The following is a 27,482-nucleotide window of genomic DNA, read 5'->3' as shown; positions in this document are numbered from 1 at the left end:
TGCCCCTGGTTGGCCCCGTCCTCCGCATGTCAGTGGTGATGACTGTTACATGCACGCCATCCCTCTCCCCTTGCTGCATCATCCCGTGCCAGCGTTCGAGGCAGCAAACTTTCATTCCAAGCATTGAGCCTTCAGGGCTGTGTCTTCTTGCCTTGGGTAGCTTTCCCTTTAATGCTTCTCTTTGAAGCTATTGTGGGAGAGAGACAGCTGTGTCACCATCGCCACCGTGGGACCCAAAGGTGAAGTGGGGCACTGCCCTCTCCACTCTAATTGAGAGAAACAGGGCAAAGAAACTTTCATCAATGCCTAATTACTTTTTTCAATTCCTAGTACCTCCTCTAAGAATAAATAAATAAATAAATAAATAAATAAATAAATAAATAAATAAATAAACAAACAAACAAACCTAATTACCTCCAAAAAAAAAAAAAAAAAAAGAAAGAATAATGATTTCAAATCAGGTGGCCCAAGTACCTACTGGCTGTCGTACCAGGGGAGGGGAAGAAACATCAGGAAAAAAAAAAAAAATCAACTTAAACGCTCTCACATCATAATGTTGTATGTGCTTGTATTTTACATTGAAATGAACGTCTAGAATTAAATTTAAATTGTTCTAGCGAACTCTTGAATTTCTGAGTATATACAGGCATACCTCGGAGATACTGCGGGTTTGGTTCCAGACCACTATGATAAAGCGAATATCACAATAAAGTGAGTCACATACATTTTTTGGCTTCCCAGTGCATATAAAGGTTATGTTTACACCACACTGTGGTCTACTAACTGTGCAATAGCATTACGTCTAAAAAATGTACATATCTTAATTAAAAAATACTTTATTGCTAAAAAATGCTCATCATCGCCTCAGCCTTCAGTGAGCTGTAGGATGACATCAAAGATCACTGATCACAGATCAGCATAACAAACAGAATAAAAGTGAAAAAGTCAGAAATGTCGAGAGAATTATGAAAATGTGACATAGAGACATGAAGAGAGCAAACGCTGTTGGAAAAATGGTGCTGATAGACCTGATTGATTCAGGGTTGCCTCAAAACTTCAATTTGTAAAAAACCAACCAACCAAACAAACAAAAAAACCAACCCAAACAAAACAAACACAACCCCCCCAAAACACAATGATCTGGGAAGCATAACAAAGGGAGGTATGCCTGTGTCTGTGGACCCCCCGGGTACTGGGACTCTGATTCAAGAAAAACTGACTTATGGGGAATTTAAAGGAAAATCTAACCTAAACCAAAACACAAACACAACAGTGTCTCTATCATAATTTTTGTGCCCAAACATCATGTTAAGAAGCTTATTCGATTTCTTCCGTTTAATGTCTGAAAATAATTAAGCTCTTTATCTGCCAGCAAAGGGAGATAAAGGACCAAAGTTGTAAGAGCAATAAACTGGCTCAGATGGACCCCTGGCCTGGCGCTCTGAGCCTGGAGAAGGTAATTCCTTTCTCTGGGACTCTGTTTTCTCACCATGAAAAGAGGGGAAGGGGTATTTGATATTCGGGCTTGCTTCCCACTCCAAGCCCCAGGAGCACTGTGTTCTGGGGGAAACTTGGGATTAGACAGGAGTCCTTGATGTGTAGGGAGGCAGAGGGGACAGTCCAGACAGACCCCAGCGTGCAGTGCGCAGCGAGGACCTGACGAGATGGCACAGCCGGGGCCTGGCTTCCCCGGGAAGAGGGGGAGGGTCAGTGTCAGCGTTTTGTCTGCAGGTCTAAGGAGCTCATAACTCAGCCCAGCCAAAGGTCACTCACCATCTGAGTTTCAGTTTTCAGAGGATTACAGCTGTAGGAGGCGAACGTGCAGGTCTGATTGGAAGCTCATCTCCAGGGATTTGGCTCTTCCTTCAGTTTAGGGGAGGCGGCTTAAACCCTCCTTCACCCAAAGCTCCGGGGGAAACAGGGGCCCCTCCACCCGCTCTGGCTGTGCTCAATTCTCCCTCCAGTCAGCACTTCAGGCTCTGACCTGTCTTTGGACACCTGCCCTGTGGATGAAGGTTACACCTGAGACCCAGTGAGAAGACGACCCTGCAGCCCCTGGTTTCGTCGCCAAGGAAAGAGGGAGACGCGTGAGTGGACTGGAGAGTGGCTGGTGGAGGATGGTCAGGGGAGGCTGGGGAAGGTGGCTAAGATGAGGAACTGGGGCATAGAGACACGTGGTGTATATGTGGATGCGCAGGCACCCGGCAGGGAAACCCAGCCACTTGTCCTAACGCCTCCCTCCTGTATTTTGCACTCACACCCCACTTTACACTTTGCAAAGTGCTGCCAGAGTTTACCAGATCCTCACAAAGTTGCTGTGAAGCAGGCTGGGCGAGGAAGGGGCTCTAGACCAGACCTCAGAAAACCAGGATCACGTTATTCGTTTGTCACGTCTGATGTTGGGCTTGTGCCCCTGAGCCTTGCTTCCTTGTCTGGCGACAGTGCAGCTGCAGAAATGTTAGGAGTGATTGTCTCCTTCAGAGACGAGAGAAAGGAGGGGTTCACGAAAATAAAGTAAGATGCTCAAGGTCACAGGGGTAAACACAAAGTCACCTCATCTCCAAGAACTCTCACTTTACTTTCCTTTCTCTCCTAAAAACGTTTGTCTATTAAGTTTATATGGATAAATGAGCTTCAAACTTCACAAACTGATTTATTTTCCTTTATGGTTACTTGGCAATCTGAGAATTTAACTTTTGAAGTTTTTTTTTTTAACTGAAAAAATTCCTCTAGTGACTCAGGACATCTAGAAATTTGTAATTTTCTTTGGCATGAATTTTAACAGTGCATGCATAGACCTTGAAATTTGGAATGGTTATTTACCTACTGACTGAACACCAACTACCACTTATCGCTGCATCTTAATACTTGCACTTTATAAAGAAGGGTAAATGGAACGTGGGTTTTTGAGAATTCGATGATACACATGCATATTAGATCATATCGCTTGACAGTATCAAAGTATCAATGGTAATATCAATGGTGGTTACATTAAATGGTAAAATGGAGATGTCAGAAACTTATAATTAAAATGTTTTGATTTAAAGCTTACAATCTAAGTCCGGTTATTTATTTACAAAAAAAAAAAAAAATGCCAAAGATTTTCAGCACGCTGACAGCAGGTGGTCTATGGTAGTGTTTTTGTCCTTTTAGCCCAGAAGACATTTTCATTTGTCAGAAGTCTTCCTTCAGGGCCCCCGAAGAGCTTAAAGTACAACACAGTAAGTAAGAGTGTGGAAATGATGGATAAATGCAGAGAAAGGGAGCCAAGCCCATTGCATCATCTGACTGTGGAAGGCACTGATGTCATCCCTCGTGTCTGCACAGCCATCGGGAACCACAGAAATGCTCGCTGTATCACAGCCTCATTTAAGTGCAGTCATGTTTTCTCTTGTGTTTGCTCCAGAGAGGATGGTGGATTTTCCAGGATACAGTCTGTCTGGCGTAGCTGCCTCCTTCCTCTTTGTATTGCTCAGCATGAGGCAGTCAGGTAGGACGCTCTTCTTCCCTTGACTGTACTCGAGTGTCTCAGAGGTCCAGTCTGGGTGCAGAGATCGAAATTCAAAAGGCCAGTACAACATTAAGAGTGGAGATCCAGGAGCCGGAGCACCTGTGTTCCAAAAAGGGCTCCTCCACTCTCAGCTGTGTTATCTTTGGAACTTACCTGAATACCTTCTGCCTTGGTTTTCTCATCTATATGATAAGAATAACAGCTTACCTATGTCTCATAGGCTGGCACAGGCTTTAAGATTAAATGAGGCTGTACGTGGAAAACACTGCAGTCAGAACCTGGAACACGTTAAGTCATCCATTCTTGTGCTTCTATTCAGAACAGCACTTTGGGGGTGAAAAGAGTGGCTGCTTTTAACCATAAATTAAACAGCATAAAAATACTTGGAAATAAGAAACTAGAAGGAGACCTCCAAGAATTAGGCTTGGAAATCTCAGTAGCTAAAGTTTGTTGGTCAAAATATTGCACCTTGAAACAGGATTGTGAAGATTCGATGTCAGTGGGTAACATTGGAGCCCAAGGAACACACAGGGTGGCAAAGTGGGGAGACTCTGGACAGGACCCTAGGAGGCACAGGCTCAAGACTGAGGCTGCCAGAAACTACATGATGTGGTGAGGCTGCCAGAAACCTCTGTGCGATGCTCTTTCCTAACCTGTTAAAAAAAAAAAAAAAAAGCCAACCAGATGGTAGGACTCCAGTTCTGGCTTTATCTTTAGATTGCATCCATGCAGAACGCAAGCAGATCACCACCCAAGTTCCACAGTCACCTCTGAGCACCGTCTATTTGGTATCGAGCAGCAACTAAGCAAGATGCTGTTCCTTCTTAGGAAGATTGGATCTGCACAGAGAAAGTGCCAATGGCCCTGGAGCATTTTATGATGAGGAAAAAAAATCATATACACAACAGATGAAATGATTAAGCGTAGTAACAGACAGAATTGTTCAACGTCTCTTCAGTTTGCAGATAACGAAGAGGTCAAACATGACTTAAAATTTGATTGGGAGGCTTCAACTCTCTACACAAATCATAGCCCTTAATTCACTACAAAATGTCCTTACAAAAACAACATTTTACATAGCCCCAGTCACTGGAGTCTTGCCTGCTCCAGACCAAAAAACAAACAAACAAAAAACCAACCAAATAAACAAACAAACAAAAAAGCTTTACCTAGGACAAGAGCAGGCCCAAAAAGCTGAACAGTCTATTGGATAAACCTATTACCTAAATTTTAGGAAAAGTGACTGATTATAATTCAGTCACTGAAGTGAAATTACTGACTATAAAATAAATCACTATAAAATAAAAAGTAAGCCACTAACTGATAAAGTTACAAACTGAAAAATCAATTTATACATTAACTTATTTGAGAATAAAAACAACCCGAAGATGGAGGTTTTAGTATCTTAAAGATTAAGAAATTGAGATTCCAAATCTCAAAATCTCATTGAGAATAGTGGATTTGCCCCACTTCCCATCGCACATCATAATGCTGGATTTCTCTAGAACATTGAAAATAAAGCTTTCCCTCCTCCAGGTGCCTCCATTTTGAGAGAGGCTGGACCTCCCAAAGCAAACATATTAATCCTCCAGTCGGCTTTTCCTGGTTTTCGTTGTCACTCTTTTGTAGATGACTTCAGAGTGATTGGTTCCGCCCGTCCTATCCTGGCCATGGTCGGAGAAGATGCCGTCCTGACCTGTCAGCTCCTTCCCAGGAGAACCGCGGCGCACATGGAAGTGCGGTGGCACCGCTCAGAGCCCAGCACACCTGTGTTTGCGTACCGGGACGGAGCTGAGGTGACGGAGACGCAGATGGAGGGATACAGAGACCGGGCAGAGTGGATACAGGACAACATTGCTGAGGGAACCGTGGCTCTGAAGATTCACAGCATCCAACCATCCGACGATGGGCAGTACTGGTGCCGCTTCCAAGAGGGAAACTACTGTGGTGAAACAAGCTTGTGGCTCAGAGTAGCAGGTGAATATCGGGGGAAAGACATAAGGTCTTGGAAAGAGAGGTATATTAATTTGTGGTGAGCTTATTGCCAACGGAAGAATTCCCTTTGCGCCATCAAGGTAATTGCTACTGTCCAGTTCTCCATTCCCGATTCACTTGAAGGCAAGTGCTTCTGAAGTCTTTAAAGTGAGCTCACTCATACACAATTTCCCCAGATTTAAGTTACACGTTTTGACTATTCTTGAGGACTATTTACAGTTGATGACATGTAGCCTTTAACAGTTTTGCGGAGGCAAGAACCCACGCCACGTGGGCTGGCGTGCAAGGGCAGGTCAGTTGCTGAGTTACATCTGTGTTCTCTACTCAGCCTGAAAATACAGGGACTGAGAAGTGAACACTTTGTTTCTTTGTGTAACACGTCCCGTTAGAAGGCTCCTGATGAGACTGAAGAGGTTAAGAACACTGTGTTTTGTGGGGATTATCATATACTCCTGTTCAGTGAACTGGGGGATCGGGGATGCTCTTGGACGTGCCCACTGTGAAGGGCAAGGTTCTGTATGATGCTGTTGTGTTGGCAAAGTAGGGAGGAGTTGGAAGAAGGAGAGTGGAGAAAGGATTTCTCTGTGGGAAAACAAAATATCTGAAAAATGGACTATCACATGGTTCCCTGGCAGGAGTAACTCCATCATGTGCTAAAGACAAAATCAGGTGAATCTCTTTCCCTCATTGGAGAAATGGCTCTCTGGAGGTGCTAACGTCTCCGGCCGATGCTGCCTCCTTCTTTGCTCCCCCATGAGGCTGTTCCCTGACACCTTTTTTAGTACAACCTGTGACTATGATTATTACTGCTAATATGTTCCAGGTGATTCAAAGTGGAGGAAAGAATCCTCGTACTTCTGAGATGTGCAAGGTGGAGGGCACATACCAAGGCGTTTCACCAGGAATATCCGAAAACCAAACATGCATTTTCTAAGGCCCTAGCTGAGAAAGTGGGTCTCTGTCCTCCGGCAAGTGATAGAGACAGAATCACCATCTATGGAAAATATAATCACCTTTGTTTGGGTTTGAGAGTTGTGTTGAATACAGAAAGAATTTTCTGATTGTATAAAACTGGGCTGTTTCAAAACCATTCTCCCATGGAATGGAATATTTAGGCTGAGGAACTCCTCATGAAGCTTGCCACTTTACACACCCCAGGTTATCTGTTTGCATCTCAAGGTCACAACCACCAACAAAAGGAAGGGGAAGAACATTTTCCCTGGAGGTGATTTCTCCCCTTATATTAAATATTCTATTTAAATTAGAGTCAAGCTACCATCCAACAGGTGAGACAAAGTGCCTGCTACAATAAGATGAAAAAGGCAGAGTTTGTGGCATGAGGGAGTTCATGAATAAACCTTTGTTTGCAGTACTAGAGATGGAAACAAAATGTCATTATGTCCTTTCCCCTTATTTTCCTGTCTGGATCTGCATACAAGTACTGCTCATATACTAAAATATAAAGAACCAGACTGGGGTTCATATAAAGTGTGTACAAACTCCAGTTTGTATGGGAAGAAGACTTTGGGCCACTGTTTGCTCCCCAAAACGCTGAACTCCTGGCGCTCCCTCTGAGCACCGTCACTGGACTCTCAGCCTCTATTTGTGCCTCCGTGGGCTCTGGGCCTCAGGGCTGTGTCTTTTCTCAGGTCTGGGGTCCACCCCTTACATTCACATGGAGGGATCTGTGGAGAATGGAGTCCAGCTTGCGTGCACTGCAAAAGGCTGGTTCCCAGAACCTCAGGTTTCTTGGCAAGACATCACGGGAGAAAAGTTGCTGACTGTCTCTGAGCATCACGTCCAAGATGAGGACGGCTTGTTCTATGTGGAAAGCACTCTCGTGGTCAGGAATCCCCTTCCAGAGGTCGTGTCCTGCTTCATCCACAACCCCACGCTCACTGAGAAGAAGGGGTCACATATCTCCATCCCAGGTCAGTGCTCTGCCTCTAGGACCAAGGTGCTCAGATTAGCAGGAAAGGTCACAGGGACAGCTCCATAGCACCCAGTATTTTTTAATCAAGAAAAAAATCTAACATTTAGTAATATACATTAAAAAATATAAAACTATTTATGGCTAGAAATATATACACTATATATCCTGATTAATTTTCAAGTCCTTCTTTTTCTTTTTTATTAATTTACTTTACTCACAAGTATGTGTTACATTGTAAAGAAAATATAACTATATTCTTTCAACCAGAATGTTTTCCTATGCTGAATTTGTGTCAGTTACTTCTTGGAACCTATCATCTGAAGATAATCAGAGATGGAGACAGCTGTTTACATAGTAGCATCGTAATTACAGCCTCATTTATAAACAGCAACACAAACTACTACCAGAAACCCAATACAACAGTGGAGCGTTAAGTGTATTATGTTACTATACATTATAGCATTGAGGAAAAATGGTATTTTCAAATAAATTTAATGGTTGAAAAAAATCATCATGACGGACTCCTCAATGATAAAGATTATATCTGTCTATTCATCTATCTATCTATAAATAGAGATTTCCAATCATGTAAAGTTTATTGGCTTTAAATAAACTTCGAACTGTGTTAAGAGTTTTGGGACATACTCTATTATATTTAGATATAAGGATGCAAGTACACAGTTATTCATATAAATGGATACAGGGAAAAAAGTTAAAATAAATATTGTATGTTAATGTCAAAAGGAGCCAACTATGTATATATATATAAATTATAAAACATATACATATATTTATATGTTTTATCTCTCAGTGTGTAATTATGGGTGATAATTGTCTATGTCCATATATTTTATGCATTTATAAACATAATATTATTTTAATAAAATAGTTAAATACTAGTATGTTCAATATAGGCAGAAACAAACAGAATCAGAGGGCGGTAGAAATGTGTGTAGGTGGTTGACCCAAGAGCATTTTTGTTGTACAGAGAAAAGGAAAAGCAGCTGGACCACTAGGAGATGGATGGGAAAAAAAATACTATTTTTCTGCATTTAGTTTCTTTCTTATGAATCAAGCATATCAATAAAATGGAGGACTTGATTTTATTATTTTTTGAAACATTTTCTGTCCTTTCCCTTAGACCAAAATGTTTAATATGTTATTCTCATTATTTTTCCAGAGAAACTGCAGACGGAGCTCGGTACGTAGATGCGGTTGCAAGCACGAGTCTAGATGAGCCTCTGCCCTCCCCGGAGGGAGGTGGTGCTCCCTGGACAAAGCATGTGCAGCCACGGCGACTGCTCGTGATCCAGATGAGAAACCAAGGCAGGACCTGCCCAGTCTCACGTTCAGTTAGTACTGGAGGGACCCACAAAGCAAGCGCAGCCTCCCGCAGGCACCTTTGCCCTCCATAACCTACCGCTTTCAGTGTCTGTGGGGACCCCAGTGAGCCTCGGAGAGATGCCCAAGATGGCTGCAGACGCCAGCTCTGTCCTACTGGGCGGGAGGAAAGGGAGCTGCTTCTGGTGTGTGTAGAGGGTGGCACAGAGCGGCCGGCCAAGCTCTGGGAGCCCTAGTGTGAGTTTCTGGTGTAAGTGCAGAGGCATCGTGAGAACCGGTGGTCCTCACCCGCTCCTGCCGCCTCCGGCCTGCTGCAGTTTCTGCACCTGCTGCTCGCCCCCGTGCGCCCAGCCTCATTACTGTCAGGAGGGGCTGTTACTTTCCTAGATGCAGCCTGTGAGGTGATAATTTTCTGGTTTTTTTTTTTTTTTTTTTTTTTTTACTTAATAGTCGGATGCAGGCATTATTTTATTGGACCTCAGATAAGCGGTTTAAACAATAACCAACTGATTTTTGAGCCGCTTTTGGTTTCTCTTTATTGCTTTATCATCTTCCTCCTTTTCTTCCTTTTGGTGTCCTCTTCTCCCAGCCCATTACGGCCAGTCTGCTCCCTGCCCGTTCACTTTCTCCTTCCAATACCCTGCTCTCGCTCAAAACACCTGTTACAGGAAAATGTGTGTAGGTGTGTGTGTATGTATGCTTGTTGCGCATTAGGTGAGTTTAAGCCCACTTTTCAGCCCATGTAGGAGTTTTAGAGGAAAATTAGGGTGGCAAACACACCCCAATCTCTGCCAGAGTCTGTTGTGACACTTCTGACCCCTTTGGGCCATAAAGATAAAGGGAAAGGACTTGGGACGGTCAAAGGTAACGCCACAGTCGGAGGAGAGCTGCACACCTGTGAGCCTGACCTTCCAAGTCGGACGCCCTCCTGCCCGGGGTGGCATCTGCTTGTGACAGGACGGAAACCTTGACTGGTTAGTTACAGCTCAGAGAGCCAAGCCTGTGACTGGGGCAGGTCGAGCCACGTCTCTGTCCCTTAGGAAGATTTTCAGTGAAGAGTCATTTCTTGGAGTTATCTGAACCAAATCGCCGTGTCCGTTGGAGACCCAGCACACAAAATACAGCCTGATGTCCTAATGTTGTTTCTAAGCTGTGCACAGCTTCTGGGACCACAGTTAAACAAGATGAAAAGTTGGAGCTTCCCTTGGCTCCCGGTCGGGAGGAGGGCTGGGCCCTCAGGAGCTTCAAGGGTGTGCTGTTAATGGAGAGAACCAGGGGAGTCGCAGCCGCCTCTGGTTGTTAGGGCTTGTGCCTAAGCGCTCAGAGGCAAGCTGAGCTTTCTGTAGAAGTCCTGAGGCTGAATTTCTACTTCCCACCCTGTCAAATAATGTTACTGATTTTAAAAATTATGACTAATTTTTTGAAAGGTTAATTATATGCTCGGCACTATGCCAAGTGCTTTTCAGGAGTTATTTTCTTTTCTTACAATAATTTTAAAGATGAATAGATTTGTCCTCATTTTACAGGTGGGAAACAATCTTAGAGACATATGTGGTTTGCTGAAAACCATGAAGAAATTGTGGTATTTGCCTTCTAATCTCTGTCTAGCTGACTTAAGAGTATGTGCTCTTAATCACTTATTGGTGATTTTAGTAAGTCATTGGTCTCTACTTTGTCACTTTAAAATACACATATTGAACTTAATCCCTAATGTAGTGTCAGGTTCTAAGTAAGAGTCATGATATCATATGATATGACATGACATGGTTTACTGTATTTGAGGAATGAGATAGCCCACTTATTGAATAAGCTGGTTGAGACAGGATTAAATGATATGATGATGAGATTATCAGCCCCCCCGGGATGCCCCTGGGTTCTAAACAACCCGAAATGTTCTTGCTGATGACACTCTTTGCTCCATTTTGAATCTTTCATTGTGTATTTTCAGCTTCCTTAAAGGTGATTGGACCTTCCCAGCCCATTCTGGTCAGAGTGGGAGAAGACATACAATTAACCTGTTCCCTGTCCCCTAAGACTAATGCACAGAGCATGGAGGTGAGGTGGGTCCGATCCCACCGCTATCCTGCTGTTTATGTCTACATGGATGGGGACCATGTGGCTGGAGAGCAGATGGCCGAGTACAGAGGCAGGACTGTATTGGTGAGCGATACCATCAATGAGGGGAGGCTGACCCTGCAGATAAACAATGCCACAATTTCAGATGACGGACAGTACCAGTGCCTTTTTGAAAAAGATGGTGTCTACCAGGAAGCCAATCTGGATCTGAAGATCGTAGGTAAGGACTCTAGATAGATGTTTTGAATTCAACATCTGTTTCTACTGCTTTAACTTCCTAGTTCATGGAAATTTTCTCTAGCACTAAAATTTTCTTAATGCCCATTCACGCATCAAATTTATATTAAACGCTCCAATGTGCAAGAGATGTCATCAAGTCCAGAAACACAAGTGGACCAGATTTAATTCTGTGTGTGTAGAATTTGTATCGTCTCTAGATCTCCATAAAGTGGCTGTACATCTAGTGAAGTCTGGAAATTTTACTCCATAACTACACAGGACTCATTATTTCAGTGTGTTGTTAAAATTCTGGGAAATGTATAGTTATTAGAAATTATGATGATGAAGACTAAACCAGATCCACTGTAGAAGCAAAAATCATAAATATTGACAGTATTGGCAGGGATGGAAGAGGAAAGGCAAAGTTACTCCCCACGTCATGATGTCCCACTGCTTCTATTTATGAGTGAAAATTGGTTTTCCAATGTTAGCAAATTCCATTGTGTTCATAGCCAAAATCAGGGATAATCTACTTGTTTCTTCCACTTATGGTGTATCCAAATTAATATATATATTTAAAAATTATCTATGGGAGTGCATGTTGAAAAGTTAAATGAACACTATCATTTTTGCCATTGGACACATATATTTATAGGATTTTGATCTTTGAGAGTATTCTCTTATTCACTTTCATTTTCTTTCTTGGCCATATGACTCATGCCCTGGTCAAAGTTATTCTGTTTCAGGTATAGAAGAAAAAAAAATGGATTTGAAATGTATTGGATCCCTTAACCTGTCCTAGGATGATTTTAGGAATACATAAAATAAAAATAAAAATATGTAAACAAGAGGAAACAAGTAAAGACTCCTGCTAGCATCATCCCTAAGTGGAGTGTAATTTCCCAATAAACTTTGGTCTCTTCCCCAAACTTCTGATTCCCCCTCTTCCCTCTCGGTGAAGTCACTGACTATATAACCACTTTCAGAGACTCTAAGTTGCCTTCCTTGGTTTCTATTCCTCAGGTCTTGGTTCTTCCCCTCTGATCTCCGTGGAGGGTTGGAAGGATGGAGAAATAAAGCTACTGTGCACTTCAGAAGGGTGGTTCCCACAGCCCCATGTACAGTGGAGGGACGTGGAAGGAAAGGCAATACCATCGTTTTCCCAGGACCTGACTCAAGGCAGCCATGGGCTATTCCGCGTGGAGGCGTTTCTACTGGTCACAAACAGCTCCACTGTGAACGTGACCTGCTCCATCAGCAACCCCCTTCTTGGTGAGGAGAAAGTGACAGCTTTCTCTCTTTCAGGTTAGTGACTCCATGCGTTCCTCTCAGCTTTGGGAGATAAATACGCACACTGACCCAGACTTACTCATCATGTCGCTTTTCTATTTTTCCTTTTTTCTTTCTGATGAAACCTCTTGATGGCTCTTGCAAAGCTGGTCTTCTGGACACCTAGAGATTCTACTCTTTTGAGTCTCTTCTAGAAATCCCCAACTAAAGCTCTAAGGTTACATTGTTACATTGTTACATACCAAATTCCAAGATTTGACTCTATTGTCACTGTATCTACAAATTCTTTTCTTCTGTTGTGAAAATGGTATCACTTTTTTCCCCTCATGATGGGTTTTCTTCTGGATTAGAAACTAATCTTCCTCAACATTATCTTCACGGCCTTGGACTTGGTGATTTTATCTTTTTGTCACCCTTGTTGTTCCAGTGATGGTGATGATATAATTGGAAAAGAGAAGGGAAGTGTGTGTGTGTGTGTGTGTGTGTGTATGTGAGGGGGTGGTTTCTGAGAGGAGCAAACAGTAAAATCAGCATAAACCTCTGGTCTCTCCTCAGCGTCTGCAGAGCAAGGAGGAGCAGACCAAATTCCTTCTTGACAGGACCAATTCTAACCCTCCTCCTCAGCCCAGGAGCTGCTCAGATGAAAAGGAAGATCTTGAAATTTTCCCAATTTCATGATTTAATGTGATTCTGGGGTTTCCGTTTTAGAGTTCAGGATGACTTTTCCATGGATGACACCAATTATTTGGGGAGTGCTTCTTGTTGGAGCTATAGGCTTGATCTGGAGGTGCTGCTGTAGACGAGGTAAGTCAGGCAAATAGAAACAGTGTGAAGCATGCTTTGTGGTGGGAACCTTACTGTACACTTTCCCTGGCCTCTCTTTTCAGCAGGCACACACAGAGGCATTCAGTGGATATTCAGTGATCAATAAAACACGAGAGTCCATGGCTTACACACGTGTAATTGAGGATCAGTGCTGAATGAGATCAGAGTTTACAGTTATAATAGAAGCAAAAGGATTAAAAGACAATCATTTCACCCTCCCGCCCCTGTCCACATTCCCAAGTGATCCAGTTAAGGTAGAAGAAGAAAAAATGTGGCATAGCCAGCCTTGCTTTCAAGGCTGAGAGCTGAGACTTAACTGGGATGCTATTGGCATGAACATTTCACTAAAATCATTACAAATATGATGCTTATTGGTTATTTCTACCATGCCCAGGAAAGACTTCCCAGGGATTGATAGGTTGTTTGGTGTGCCCTAGAAATTTCTCCCACTTTGAATTTCTTAAGTTACTATAACTTTTGTTTGCCCATTTGGATGTTAATATCATGAAATTAGTATTTTAAGATGCTCCCATACTGATTCTTATCAGAATGAATTTTCTTTCTCTGCAGCGAATGAGACATTGGACCCAAATACAGCTCACCAGAAGCAATCCTTTCTGAGGAAAACGAGCATGTGGCCCAAGGTCAATCAAGCAGCCAGAGATCTGTAGAGATTTCACAACCTCCTCAATGCTCTGGGCCAGGAGGGGCTCATGTCAGGCAGATGGGTCTGAGAGGTGGAGTTTAGGGACAGGGAAGCACTGGTCCTGAGTGTTGCCAAGGACAATGTCATGGAGTCATCTCTATGCCATCTGAGAATGGGTTTGAGCAATGGGTTATTATGGAAATGAGTACTGGGCCATCACCTCTCCTCTCCTCCTCCTCTCCCTGCACATGTCCCCAGGACAGATTAGAATCTCCCTTGACTACACCCTCTGGATGCTTCTCCTTTTATAACATGAACAGCAAGTGCCCTGTGTATACCCTTCCCCTCAGTTTCCTTCTCTGAAATTCTGCATCCCTCACTTCATTCTTTGGTTCCCTAATGTATGTTCTCTTGACATCTTTCCTGCACCCAAGGGAGCCTCTGCAACTCCTCCAAGGAAAATAATAACCTAGGATTCTGGAAACCGGCATTATATTCTGAATCCCAGCCTTTCTCTCCTTTCACCAGCCACTTGAAGGGAACTCACACCATCACCCAAGTACCCAATCAGGAGGCTTTAACCACACTCTGGCCTCAAATCTGACCAGAAGACTGATTCTTTCAGTGACCTATTGTATCCAAGCTCTCTGATATCCTGCCCACTGATCACAATCTGATTTCGGATGACAAAGGACCCTTAGAAAACCCAGTGGGAAATGCAATTTAGCCTAGATGAGGAAGTGCAAGGCATGACCAAGTATTTGATTGGTTTCTTTAGGAAAGTGACAATTAATTATGCAAGGAGGGCTGAGAAAACAAAAATATAGTTAAAAACAAGGAAGAGAAAATACAACTGAATATAAGGAGAAAAACCTGATTACCAAGATGTAATCTTGAAAATCCCATGAAGTGTGGAATCCCTGCACCAGACTTTTTCAGAAAGTTAATTGAGAACACGGAGTGAGGAAACTTTTCAGAAATTCTAGTCCAAGAGAAAAATTAGTTATGTGTCATGTATATGAAAACGTCAAACTTATTTTTTAGAGTGAAAAAAACACAATTTAAAATTAGTAATTGTAAAATAAACATAAGCAATAAATGCAACACAAGTAATAAAATGCAATGGAAATAAAAATATTTTAAAGTCATAATGAATTAGGAAAGAGAAGCTACAGGTAGAAGAAGAAAGAATGTGAAGAAATAAAGATTTGGAGAAAGTCTGAAAATCATCTGAAGTGAGAATGAGGAATACCAGCAAATGACACGCTACTGCCGTCTAGGGAGGCAGACACCACGGTTCCTGCTGTCCTTCGAAGATTTTTTTTCTGCAGCATTCCAGAGTTTTCTCTTCTGGTTCATAATTTTTTTCTCCATTTTAAAGCTCATAACTTTATGTTTGAAACTATGCATTATTCTTTCACAAATGTTTACACATTTATTTTATTTAGTTTTACATTTTTTCAATTGTGGTAAAATACACATCACATAAAATTGATTGTTTAAGCTATTTTAAAGTGTACAATTCACTCGTATTTTTACCCTCACAATATGTGCAACCCCCATCAGTATCCAGTTCCAGAATATTTTGATTACTCCAAAAGGAAACTCTATAACCGTCAAGCAGTCGTACCCATTTCCCCCTGCCTCCAGCCCCCAATCTACTTTCTGTCTCTGTGAATTTACCTATATGGGGTATTTCACATAAATGCAAATGCAGTTGTAAAATATGTGGATTTTTTTTGTGTCTGTATTTTTTTACTTAGCAAAATGTTTTCAAAGTTCATCCATGTTGTAGCATGTACCAGTACTTTAAGAGATGTTTTAGGTTTACAACAAAACTGAGTGGAAAATCCGGAGCACTCCCATATCCCTCTCCTCTCACCCCTCTGTTTCCTCTGCTATTAACAGCTTGATCAGTGTAGTACATTTGTTACAACTCATGAACTGATACCGATACACTATTTTCAACTAAAGTCCAGAGTTACATCAAGGTTCACTTTGTGTATTGTACATTTTCTGGGATTTCATAAATGATTTACATGTTTTTGGTACAAACATTTTTGACACACCTTTATGTACCCCTTATATTTTTTAAGACAAATTTGTTAATAAATATAGCAGCCTTAAAATATTTTTGATGTTACTTTGTTATGATTTAATATAATTAAAAATATTTTATTTAATAATGTCTGAGGTTAACTGTCCTTTCTTTTCCTTTTCTTTCTTTTCTTTTCTTTTTTTTGAATTGGCCTGCCCATTCAACCTAATTCTTTTCTTGTTAGTCCTATGGGCTTGTATAGGCCCAATAGATAAATACATACATTTTCCCTAGGAGAGTGTCATGAAATGTGTTTTTCATCAGTCAAAATCTTTCACTATGTATTAAGAAACATATTTTCTGTTAGCTTCCCCAATTGGGGGTTGATTTACTTTCTCAGTTCCAATTCCAGGTAGAAAACCCACAGGGAAAGAGACTGGTTGGTGCTTGGATAAGACGCCCCAAACATGGAAACAATCACTGTGACTAACGGATGAGTAACTGGATCGGCCCATCAAGGACCCCGTTCCTTCTCACCGCTGATGCACAGAGGGCTGGCTGTAGTCATGCAAAGCGTGGCAACTCTCACAACAGATGTGCAGATTGGATGGATCTCAGTTTCAAGGAAAGGACAGGAAGAAACCAGAGAGAGTAATTCTGTCAACCCCCCTGCAGGACTTTGTCCTCACTTGTCAGTAGACTATAAGTTCCATTAAGGCAGTGATATTATTCTTTTCTGTGTATCCTCACAACCTAGAAAAATGGCATTTATTCATTGGTCAACAAACATCTGTGGAATGTGTGAATAGATTCATAAATAGAATATTTATTAAATACCTTATCTGTAGAATTCACTGGGCTAGGTCCTAGAGTAAAATGCTTAATAAGACATAATTCCTGCCCTAAGATATTTCTTTCTTCTAGTGAAGTCTCTTTGTTTTTTGAATGTCTTACCAAATCTTCTTGAACTCTACTCAAAATGGGATGGCCAGAGTAGTCTAGCAATAGGAATCAATTGATGGAGTCAGGTGGTGAATTTAAGATTATTACATTGCTGGAAACCACGGGCTACTTGGAGACCCTTCACTGCTTGTTGACTTACCCGCAGCTAGAGATGAGGTTATGTTGGATGGTGTTGTCCCTGAAAACATTTCTATAACCCTGATTCCAATAGAGCATCAACTGTCACATAGTCTTTCACTGAACACCTCCAGCCTTTGCTCCCCAATGTCTAAGTTAGAAGGACAAAAAACCACTAAAGTGAGTGAAGTGACAGGTAGAAGAATTCTGCTATAGAATAAACTAGGAATTTTTAATTCTTGCAGGAGACATACTAAAAACTCATTTGGTAACCTCATGCTGAATGTCTTGAGTATAAACAAAAGTCAAATACCCAAAACTGAACCCACTGCCCTTCCTGTTCCATGCCATACTTCCAATACCATTTGTACCCATTTTGCTGTTACCCCCACATGTCCATTTGATTATACCTACTAATATTTTCCCACCGTTTACTTGCCTCTCTCCCGCTTTTACTATTTCTTGCCATTTAAAACGTTGCCTTAATTCAGTAAAGTTAATATTCTGGGATCTGGATTTATTCTTCTTGGGTTCAAATACTGGCTTTGCCCTCTAGTGGCCGTGTTTTAGGGAAATTTTGCCAAAGAGATATATCTTCCAAAAGAAATTGTTAAAGGGACTTGCCATTTAAGGATCAGCTGGTTGTACAGAAAAATCTAAGTGGGTCTAAGTTGATCTCTTTTATTGTCAGAAAGACAGGATTTATTTGACAGGAGACGCTCATATATTACTTTCTGGAAGACGCAAGCTTTGTAATAAATAGCTGCAGAGGCTTAGATGCATTAAAGGCAAAGGAAACCCTCAACAGCGGGAAGAACATGGTCAGAAAGAAATGACTTTTTTCTCCGAAAACATACATTGCAATGCCCATTCCTTTTACATTCACATACTCACAATTCTGGACTTGCTGATCAGTGAGAACTTGTTTAAAAAAATGAGGGGGGGGTGCTCTTCCTTCCCAGAAGGCTTGGTCTCCTGCTCAAATGATTTATAGTTATTTATTAGTCCTCCCCACCCCTTGGCAAAGTCCAAGTTTAGAAGTTGATGGACACCAAAGTCTAAGGAAAGACAAGCTGAGTCATTAACTTTTAAAAGACTTGAGCAGATTTCTGTGTATCTCCAACCGTAGCCTGTGTATTAAGAATTTACTCAACTGGGACCCTTCCCTTCATGCACCACACCCTCCTCCATATTTGATAACAAAAATAGTAGGAAGAGAGATTTTCTTTTTAAATGTAGCTTTAAACATATTTACTTCAAAACACAGTAAGTGCCAGACCTGAAGAAAGGCCCATGCGTTTAGCTGGAGTTTTCTTATGACAAATCGTTGCTGTCCACAAAGAGGGCTTCCCCAAAGGTAGCACTAGAGGAAATTCCCCCAGACGTTTTCCAGCTGTTCCCATTTCTCTCCCCGTCTCCCTGTCTCTTTGCAAGGGGCTGAGTTCATACCCAGTGAGGCTGACCTGCTCTTGGAGAAACACCCATAAGAAGTTCAGGCGGGGGCAGCAGATGTGCCGACACTTCACTTCTTATGGACATAATAGAGAGTTAGCTTCTTCGGGGACACTTAGATCACAACTACTCAAATGAGTTACAGAGGCCTTTGCAGAAAAATCAGGACAATTTTCATTGTTATCTGAAGCTGAGCAGATAGTCAAAGATGTGCCATCACCCTGAAGACTAAAATAAGGACGAAGTTCTCCGCAGAAGGAGATTCCAGTAAAAGAATGGATGTGGGACCCATCGATCATGTTGTAAAAGGACACGTTCCCAGCATCCCAGTCCAGGAAAACTCCAATCCTGCGGGGCCACTGTCTCAGTGACAGAGACCCTTTCTGGGAAATGACTTCTCCTTCCTTGTATGTTACCACCCAGAAATTCTTCTCTGGACTTTCTGCAAACCAGCCCTCTCTTTTTGCTATAACTGCACAAACACCCAGAGCACATCTAGTTCCAGATCCAACTTCTGTCTTCATACTCACTTCTACCTCCCAGCAATGTCTCCCTGGGGTAAGGTCATCCTGGCCCAAAACACTGGAGATGGTTTCAGACTCTTCTTGCTCTTGGTGTGTTGAGGCGTCACCATTCTGAGGATCATTCTCTTTTAAATAAACTTGTTTTCTGCTCTCAGATAACTTGAGCTTGTGATGAGCTGTGTCTGGATCCAGAGTAACATCCACTGCAGGTTTGGGGGGAAAAATGAGTATCATTCCACCATGGAGATGGGGTGACTTTAGGAAAGATTCAAATTACTAGGAAAGGAAAATGAAGAAAAACAAGAGGGAGAGAAATGGAAGATAAGGTAAAACAGTTTATGTTCTATTCTATGTCAGTTCATAGGAGACACATGTTGTGTAGGTCAAAGAAGGTCAGGGTTGGATTGGACCTTAGATAACCATGTGTTCCAGACAGACTGAGACCATTTAGCCAAGAAGGATGTCTCATCTGAAAACCCTCAGGATCAGATATTTCAAGTTGGGGTTTCTCCAACCTCATGCAAACGTTGACTGCTTTACTGCCCGCTCTTAATAACTAAGCCGTGTCATATTGCCAATCACAGCATATCTACTTTCATTTGAGCTTCTTTGGTGTCATTTTTCTGTGGGCTTATGTAATAAATAAGTCATCTAGTCTCACACACTCTTATTATATTTCTAATAGTCGAAATCCCAACTCTGTGGTCAGAAAGATCTGAATTGTGATAACCACGCTGTCTTTAGGAGCTGTGATCTTGGAATTCCTTTGCCTTGCTCAACCTCACTGTAACCTCATGAAGATGCATATGATGATGACACCTCAGCACAGCACAGTGAGAAGCAAACGAGACAGTGTGCAGAGAACATAATGCTTTACCCTGCCCGTGATGAGCACTTGGTAAATGGTAGCTTCCGATGGTTGTAGTGACACTAACACCAGCAGTGCGAGTGGCACCAGTGCTAACTATAGTAGCAAACCTCACATCTTCAATAATTAAAATTTTTCTCATAAGAATTTGTATGTGAGGAATTAGAATATATTTTAACTTTTGGAGGATTACATTAATTAGGAAATGTTTGTGGACGCAGGGATATTCAGAGTTAAGTAGCATACAGTAGAAACAGTTGACTCATAATTCTGGAAAGACTCTAAGATGATCAGGGGCTATTTTCCACTTGCGCTGAGATGCAACAAGCCCTTCTCTGTCTCAGACTGGTTATGTAGTAGACTTCCTTCTGCCTCAGCTACTCTGTCAATGTTATCTGCATGAATAAATCTCAAGTCTCACTTAAATATCACTTAAGTCTCAGATTAAAATCAATTCCTTGGGGGAATTCTTTGAATCCACCATTTTTTTTCTCATGGCATTCTCTTATCCTTCCATAATATTCATCACCATTTGTACATGCACTTTCCCACGAAGTCAGACAAGATCTGCTATATTCATTCGGCACCGAATAAATAGTTGTATAATTTTATGCTGAATGAATGAATGAATGATGTCAGAACAGTAAGAAATCTGTTCACATTTCTACATGAGACTGAAGCAAAAGCCATGAAGTGAATAAACAGCTAGGTATTATAGAGTGTTTTCTCATTTGTATAGAAAAGATTATGTGAGACAAAATAGTAAGGTCACTCACCTGCTTTGAACAGTTCCTTTCTCCAGTCTAAAAAGAAAAAACAAAAAAGGGAAAATATGCCAAGAACATGTCTTTTGAACGAGTGAGATGCTTATCCCCTTATCCCTTGTATTTTTTTTGAACTCCCAGATTCAAAGTAAAATCTCCAAAAGTTGGCACTTTTCTGAAAATTGCCCTGAAAATGCCTCATGAAATCCTGAAGCACTTGAAGCCCAAGACAACACCAGTTACTCACCAGCATATAACTCTGCTTTTCTCCAATCTGAAAAAAAAAAAAAAAAAAAAAAAAAAAAAAAAACCCTAAAAAACAAAGGAAGTAGATTGTCCCATTCATTGGACCTTCACTTCAGAGCGCGGCAACGCTGTGACCACGCGGAAGCGGAAGGGTTACGATGGTGCTGCGCTGCCGTGTCCGTCACTCAGTGACGGTTCTGATGTGCTTGTCCTCTTGTACATCTCCCGCTTCATTTCTCACGTTTTCCACATTCCACATTTGTGATCAAATGTGAGGTTCTCTTTTTCTAATTTTTTGTTGTTGTTTTTTTGTTTGTTTTTTTTTTTGTTTGTTTTGTTTTTAAAGGCAGGGGTAGGCTTGAATTGTGAAAGTATTGGAAAGCTTAAAATTTTATGTGCTGCCTTGACACCTTTGAGCTTCACAGGACTCCAAGTGCCTAATTTGCCTGCTCTCACCCGATATGCCCTCCACCCAGCACGGAAAACTCCCCTATCAGCTAATTTCTCTGTTGGCCAAGGCAACCTAACCCCACCTGGTCTTTAACCTAATGAGCTTCACCTCACCGTCAGCCTGCAAAATTATTCAAACAAGCCAATTTCATGCTTCCGCAGAAAACAGAGGCATCTCATCCTCTTGTAACTACGGAGCCTGCCTCCCACAGCCCTTGCTAGCTCATTGTGCTCTCAAGTGCAACCCCCACGTGGTCCTGCATGGCTCATGGTGTCCTTCTCCCTAGGATGTGAGTATATGTAATTTAAAAACTGCTATCAATCTCATCTGTTCAGTGTTGTGTGTCATACGTTTGACCATTTTGTACTATTTAGGGTAGGGATCCCTTCCTCACCAGCAAGGTAAATAGGAAGTGACTAGAACAGAGGGGCAGGTGAGATGGTCGACCCAACCATCACATCAATATAACTCACCTTGCTGATATAATGTCTTCCTTCTGGCTGAAAAGGAATAACAGCCTGTGAGATGCCAGACATACGGCATAGAGTAAGGACTCTATTTCCTCTATTAGAAGAGCAAAGAAAATGGAAAACTTACCAAGCTCCTTCTCAAGTGATTCTAAAAAAGAAAGAAAATAATAAAATGGATTTAACAGAAAATAAACCTAAGGTTAAAAAAAATAAACCCAAGGTTTATTTTCTAGACTGTGTTCCTAAATCCAGATCCTGAATGCTACTTCCATGTACCTAGAACAAAAAATTACCTTAATTGAAATTTATTATGACTATTAAAGAAAAACCCTATGTTTATACCGTGAGTTTTTTCTTTCCAATGAACTCTGTAATAATATTTTTTTCTCATGGAGGTCTTGGGGCTCTAACTCAACCGTATATATCTTTCTGTGTTCCCAAAAGATACCATCCTGTTAACAAACCCATAAATTCACAGATCCCCACCAAGTCTGATTCACAGTTTTACCTTTGGCTTTTCTTTCTTTCTCCTTTTCCTTCTCAACTTCTGATACATTTTTCTTTTCCTGTTTTTCTTTCAGAGCCAAATACACAATAGCACCAATGGAAATCCCAAGTATCACGAAAGTCACAGCGAATGCTGCCTTCCAAGGAGAGGTCCTAGGGAAGAAGGGCTCTGACACAGGGTGCCCAAAACCTGATCAAAAACATACACCAAGCAAGCGTATCCCATCCCAGGTCCCCAGTATTCACCCACCCTTATTCCCCTCTTACTTACATTTTAATAATGTTTTTAACTGTGCTTCAATAACTGTTACTTGAATTGCCCCCCAAATGAGCACACTGACCTGGGATAAAAATGGTTTCCACTTGCTCTTGTCCAAAGAAGGGGTTCTTCATGGAACAGGACACTTCTGTCTTTGAGCTGTCTCTCACAATGAGAGACGCCTCAGTCTGAAACAACCCATCATCGTCTTGCGTCTGGTCTTCAGAGAGAGATGGGATCCTCTCCTCCTTTGCATCTTTCCACTGAACTTCAGGCTGGGGAAACCATCCTTTGCCTGTGCACTTCAGCCGTATTCCTCCATCTTCTGGACCCACCATGAAAATATGAGGATTGGAACCCAGACCTGGAGAGGAAAGTCATTTATCTGAGACTTGGACATTTTTTTTTGTCCAGAAGCCCCTAATGTTTCACAGATACACCAGTTGGGGGAGATGAACAAAGCACCATAGTTCTCAATGGATGGAGGGGGTTTCTTTTCTTTTTCCATGAGATAAGTGTGTATCTGAGGTTCAAAAATTTAAGAGCAATGAATCTGATACTGACACTTATAACCAACGCCTGTCTTATCTCCTCTGTGCATGCATATCTGCAATTGGCCATAGAAGGGTAATAGGAAAGGAGCAGAGTAAAATTTGCCAATGTTGAATTCTTCCAGAAAGAAAATCAGTATATCTATTCTATATCTATATCATATGCTTATTCCATTTCTTAGAGTCTCAAGGAAGACTATCTTTCTGTGCTGAAATTGAGACTTCTTCTGGTCTCTTCCTTAAACAATTTCCTTTTGTAATTTTTCCAAATTTTCTTTCTTCCACTGAGTAAAGATTATCTAAAAGATGGAGGTAACAAGGTGAAGTGAGTCCACGAGGGAGTCAGTATATGTATATGAAACAAAAATTATTTGACATTTTAATAGTGTTTTTAACTGTGCTTCAATAACTGTTACTTGAATTGTCCTCTAAGTCTTTCTCTCTCCTGACCCCAATTATATTATATCAGCTTCAGGGATATTTACTTGGCTAAAAGCAGGAACAGCATAAAGAAACTCGTTCTTCCTATATTGCTGAATGCGTAAGTTAGTTACAGCAATTATATAATACAGGTGAGAAAAATAATGTCAATGAGCTAGTGTCCTTAAGGGGAATAGAAATAAATTTTGATAGAGTGATGGGGAGATTTCTCAAAACATAAGGAAGAGACAGAGATATTTAGGTGCCTCTTGAAGAGCTGCATCAAAGGTCTTTAATAATATTTGTAGCAATCTTTCTGGAGTCAGTGAGGAAAGATGTAACAGAGGCTGGGATGATGACCATCCTCGTGCTAACAAGTAGGGGACCAATGCTGGAGGGGGTTTACTGAGTCCTGAATGTGATGGGCTGCATTAGACTCCAGGGATCTTTGCACAACTATTATTCAAGGGAACAAGGGACAGGAAGCTCCAATAAGAACTAAGATATAACTTCACATGAGCCTGATTGGCTGAGGGCTTAAAGACGGAATTAATTTTGTTTTTAAATAAGTAAACATAAATATTTTTGAAAATTAATTTATGAACAGAGATTAAGATCTGCTATATAAATATATTATATATTATAATTACATAATATATTTTATTATTTTATAAACAATTATTTATAAATTTAATTATATATAAATATAACTATATATAAAATTTATTATATAAAAATAGAGATAACTGAAATGGCACAGAAGTCTGGCATTAAGAGTTACCTAGGAAGAGAAAAGGAATATTGAAGGGAAAAAAAGATAATCATTTATATTCTTACCTTTCTGAAATGTTTGAGTTTGATGCAATGAGTTATAATTTTATTACAATTAAAAACAAAACAGCACCAATGATGGTAACACTCATAGTGATCAATTCAATGTTCTGTGGACCAGTCCTCAGTGCATTCCAGCCTTTCACAGTTGCCCCTATCTGCAGGGCCTTTTTATTTCCCCGAAAGCCACCCTGTTAATGGTTTTCTCTATTTCTGCTTCACTAAGTTCCTGAATGTTAATTATTTTCCAGCCTCAATCCTTGGATGATGCTTTTTTTTGTTGTTGTTCCTTTTTCTGCAATATCAGTCTATTCTGTCAAACCCTCATGGTCACTTTCTCCAAACAGTGCATTCAGTACTTGACCACTGACAGTCCCGGTTAAGCCTCTGTGCAACACAGTAGCCAAATGGGATTCTGGCCTCTGAGATTAATGGTACATTTTGGTAATCATGGTGCCCTCCTTCAAAATGTGTGAGAGGAGACATAGAGGGAAATAAGTGACCTATTTTTATGGTAGATATTTCTGGAAATAGTTTAATTTTAAAGTACAGAACAATACATGTATAAACAGATTAAGAGGATTTGGGGTTAAATCCAGTGTTTAGGATGTTGACCAGCTCCAAGCAAACCTGTCTTTTTGTCTTTGTTCTGTTCACCATCCTCCCCTCAAAATCAAACACAGCACAGTTACATTTCACTTAGAGTAATCTACATTTTCAGATAATTACTCACCTATCACTTTTAGCTCCAAAACGGCTTCTTCAAAATCACTTCCCTTTTTAAAAAAACATTTGTACATTCCATCGTCTGAGACGCGGAGGCTGTGGATTCTCACAGCCACTCTTCCCTCAGTGATGTAGTCTTTCACCAGCTCTGCTCTCCCTCTGAAATCTACCAGCTGTTCTCCTGTCTGCTCCATCCCGTCCTGATACACATACACAGCTTCTGAGAACTGGGAGCGGAACCAGCGGAGCTCCATGTTCTCCAGGCTCATGGCTGGGAACACGCGACAGGGCAGCACCGTGTCGGCACCCAGCATGGCCACAATGGGCTCCGAGGGGCCAATCACCGAAAATGAATCTGTGGAATAGAGCCACAAATGAAAAGAATATCAGAATAACCTGCCTGGATTTGAGAACAGCGTCAGTACTGGCCCAGTAGAGCCCCATGGACATTCTCTCTCCCACTCACGCAGCAGTAATTTGCAGCACAAATTCAGGCTGAAGATGGCAGTGAACAAGACAAGGCGGATTTCTACCCTTGCAGATCTTACAACCAACAGAATGATCAAGTATTAAACAAATGATTTTTAAATTGCCATGGGGGTGAATTCAGTGAAGGAGGAGGGGAGAGTTCTGGGAAATCATGAAGCTAGAGTTTTTAATCAGGTCTTGCGCATCAGAAAATGCATTCCTCCAGAAGCTGAGATCTGAATGAACTAGAAGTCATCATTAAAGTAATTCTACCTGGTCCTTCTCTCTAAAATGACCATATAATGATGTATTTGCCATCGTGTATGGGCAAATACATTATTATATCAAAATAAAATATTTGGAATTAACTTAGGTAGATATGAGACATGATGGAGTGGTTTAATCCTTCTGTTCAGAGAACAAGAGAATCCACATATCAGAAATATAAAATATTCTCACCTGAGCCCCACATGGACACCTGGAGAAGCAGGATAAAGAAGAAGTCTCTCCGCAAAGAGAAGTCCAAGGAACACACCATCTTTCCCAGAGCAGAGAGCAGTATGACACAGAGCGAGGTCCTGAAAATAGCTAGAGTCAAACAACAAACAAACAAAAAGGTTGAAAAGATTGCAGCTAAGGTGGTTCACAGTGTTTCTAAGAAATGACCTCCTGAAGCTCTCAAACAACTGTAGCTTCTCAGGGAACATCAGGGAAGACTGACTTTCACAAAGAAGACCTTTTGTTTCCCTTTTCCAAGAAAACAGTCTTCATCTCAACAGCCGTGTTCTGCAGTGATAAAGCTGACCACAAGATTTCTAAATTCTTCTCTCAAGAAGAACATTTTATCCAATGGATGTGAACACAGAGGAAAGGCAGCGAACAAGCAGCCACTGAGAGAGATGGCTTTAGCACAAATGTTACTCTGGCCCCAGCAGACTTTCTCCCTCACTTTCCTATATGATGAAGGAGCAGATGTAACTCAGCTTGTCCTGTCAACACCCAGGGTCCTTGCCCAGATTCCCTCACTCACCCTCTTGCCCCACTCACATCTTTTGAGTTCTTCTTACAGAGACGAGGGCATCCTGGAACTTCTCCCCCTCACTGCCACAGGCACCAGGAAGACGCACTCTCTGCCGTTCCTCCAGGTTACCCTCTCGCAGCTGCCTGCGGGTCTCCAAGATGCCGAGGGAATATCAGATGTTGGAAACCTTGGAGCCCCCAGGAAGCCTTAGGTGGTTATTTAGTGTTTCAGAAAACTCTTTCTGAAGGGAAGAAAGATGGCCCCTACTCAGGAACCACTCAGCAGTGTGCTTCTGGTCTGCTAGGCAGACATGTTCAAAATTGAAAGTAAAATAAGATAAGGAAAGAGAACTTTGACCAGGCATGAATAATAAACCCATCTAATAATTACATACTTACAAGGAGAGGATCAAAAACAAGCGATTTCTTTCTCTCTGAAATATATTTTCCAGGTTAATAGCATAAATATTAGAACTCGATGGCCTGAGTTAAAAATCCCGGTAAGATTACTTATAAGTTCAAAGTTTTGAGCAAGTTACATAAACTTTCTGTGCCTCAGTTTCCTCATCTGACAATGGGTTCAATAGTAGTACATATCCTAAGTTTTCGTGAGGATTACATAAATTAATATATGTTAAGCACTTAGAAGAGCGTCAGTAATTTTTACATTCTTTATAAGTGTTGGCAATTTTTATTTTGATGTTTTGTTCAGTTCACCTCGATATATCTGCCATTCTGATAATAAATTTTCATCTACCAGTTAGGCCCCTTATTCCATTAGACAGGGAATTGAAAAGACAGGGGCCCATTCATACCTTCTCTCAGATGTAGAAATTTCCCCCACTGATATCTGGGTTACATCCATCGCAACCAGGATGGCAGAAAAATAGTATGAAAGTCCCCAAATGGTTCTCCAAAAACTTTCATCCTCCTTCCATACTGTAAACAATGAGAGGCGAGGATGATTTTGC

General features: G+C 41.3%; 2 protein-coding genes across 9 annotated transcripts; one reads left to right on the top strand and one right to left on the bottom strand.

The window, feature by feature from the left end:
* The first annotated feature begins 1,430 nt into the window (after positions 1–1,430).
* BTNL2 (butyrophilin like 2) lies at positions 1,431–16,024 on the top strand. Of its 6 annotated transcripts, XM_074348459.1 has the most exons (11): positions 1,431–1,456; positions 1,965–2,087; positions 3,154–3,221; positions 3,407–3,490; positions 5,141–5,488; positions 7,156–7,437; positions 8,620–8,640; positions 10,729–11,076; positions 12,099–12,380; positions 13,074–13,169; positions 13,761–16,024. In XM_074348459.1, exons 4-11 carry the CDS (start codon positions 3,412–3,414, stop codon positions 13,859–13,861), a joined length of 1,557 nt encoding a protein of 518 aa, XP_074204560.1. In that variant the 5' UTR covers positions 1,431–1,456; positions 1,965–2,087; positions 3,154–3,221; positions 3,407–3,411; the 3' UTR covers positions 13,862–16,024. The 6 variants fall into 6 exon arrangements, with proteins under 6 accessions (XP_074204560.1, XP_074204558.1, XP_074204559.1 ...); XM_074348457.1 differs by lacking the exon at positions 3,154–3,221 and having other exon boundaries at positions 1,432–1,456; XM_074348458.1 differs by lacking the exon at positions 1,431–1,456 and having other exon boundaries at positions 1,477–2,087.
* Positions 15,562–26,853, bottom strand: LOC105064251 (butyrophilin subfamily 3 member A2). Of its 3 annotated transcripts, none has more exons than XM_074348454.1 (10): positions 26,522–26,850; positions 25,951–26,079; positions 25,031–25,378; positions 22,578–22,859; positions 22,238–22,405; positions 21,857–21,877; positions 21,733–21,759; positions 20,810–20,836; positions 20,575–20,601; positions 15,562–19,133 (listed from the first exon to the last, which is right to left on the bottom strand). In XM_074348454.1, exons 2-10 carry the CDS (start codon positions 26,027–26,029, stop codon positions 18,484–18,486), a joined length of 1,629 nt encoding a protein of 542 aa, XP_074204555.1. In that variant the 5' UTR covers positions 26,030–26,079; positions 26,522–26,850; the 3' UTR covers positions 15,562–18,483. The 3 variants fall into 3 exon arrangements, with proteins under 3 accessions (XP_074204555.1, XP_010947431.2, XP_074204556.1); XM_010949129.3 differs by having other exon boundaries at positions 26,539–26,849; XM_074348455.1 differs by lacking the exon at positions 20,810–20,836 and having other exon boundaries at positions 26,539–26,853.
* Between the last annotated feature and the right edge of the window lie 629 nt (positions 26,854–27,482).

The sequence above is a fragment of the Camelus bactrianus genome, chromosome 20 (assembly GCF_048773025.1).
Source record: "Camelus bactrianus isolate YW-2024 breed Bactrian camel chromosome 20, ASM4877302v1, whole genome shotgun sequence".
Taxonomy (NCBI): Eukaryota; Metazoa; Chordata; class Mammalia; order Artiodactyla; family Camelidae; genus Camelus; species Camelus bactrianus.
This window is presented reverse-complemented; position numbering and strand designations above follow the sequence as displayed.

What these genes read in the sequence shown, in the direction of transcription:
- LOC105064251 (XM_074348454.1), bottom strand. Translation starts at nt 26,029, where the DNA reads ATGGTGTGTTCCTTGGACTTCTCTTTGCGGAGAGACTTCTTCTTTATC. An exon ending in TTTGGAGCTAAAAGTGATAG is followed by an intron (nt 22,860 to 25,030) that starts GTGAGTAATTAT and finishes TTTCCTCTCCAG; the next exon opens with GTCTGGGTTCCAATCCTCAT. An exon ending in AAAGGAACTGTTCAAAGCAG is followed by an intron (nt 19,134 to 20,574) that starts GTGAGTGACCTT and finishes CCAAACCTGCAG; the next exon opens with TGGATGTTACTCTGGATCCA.
- BTNL2 (XM_074348459.1), top strand. Translation starts at nt 3,412, where the DNA reads ATGGTGGATTTTCCAGGATACAGTCTGTCTGGCGTAGCTGCCTCCTTC. An exon ending in GCTCAGCATGAGGCAGTCAG is followed by an intron (nt 3,491 to 5,140) that starts GTAGGACGCTCT and finishes ACTCTTTTGTAG; the next exon opens with ATGACTTCAGAGTGATTGGT. An exon ending in CTTGTGGCTCAGAGTAGCAG is followed by an intron (nt 5,489 to 7,155) that starts GTGAATATCGGG and finishes GTCTTTTCTCAG; the next exon opens with GTCTGGGGTCCACCCCTTAC.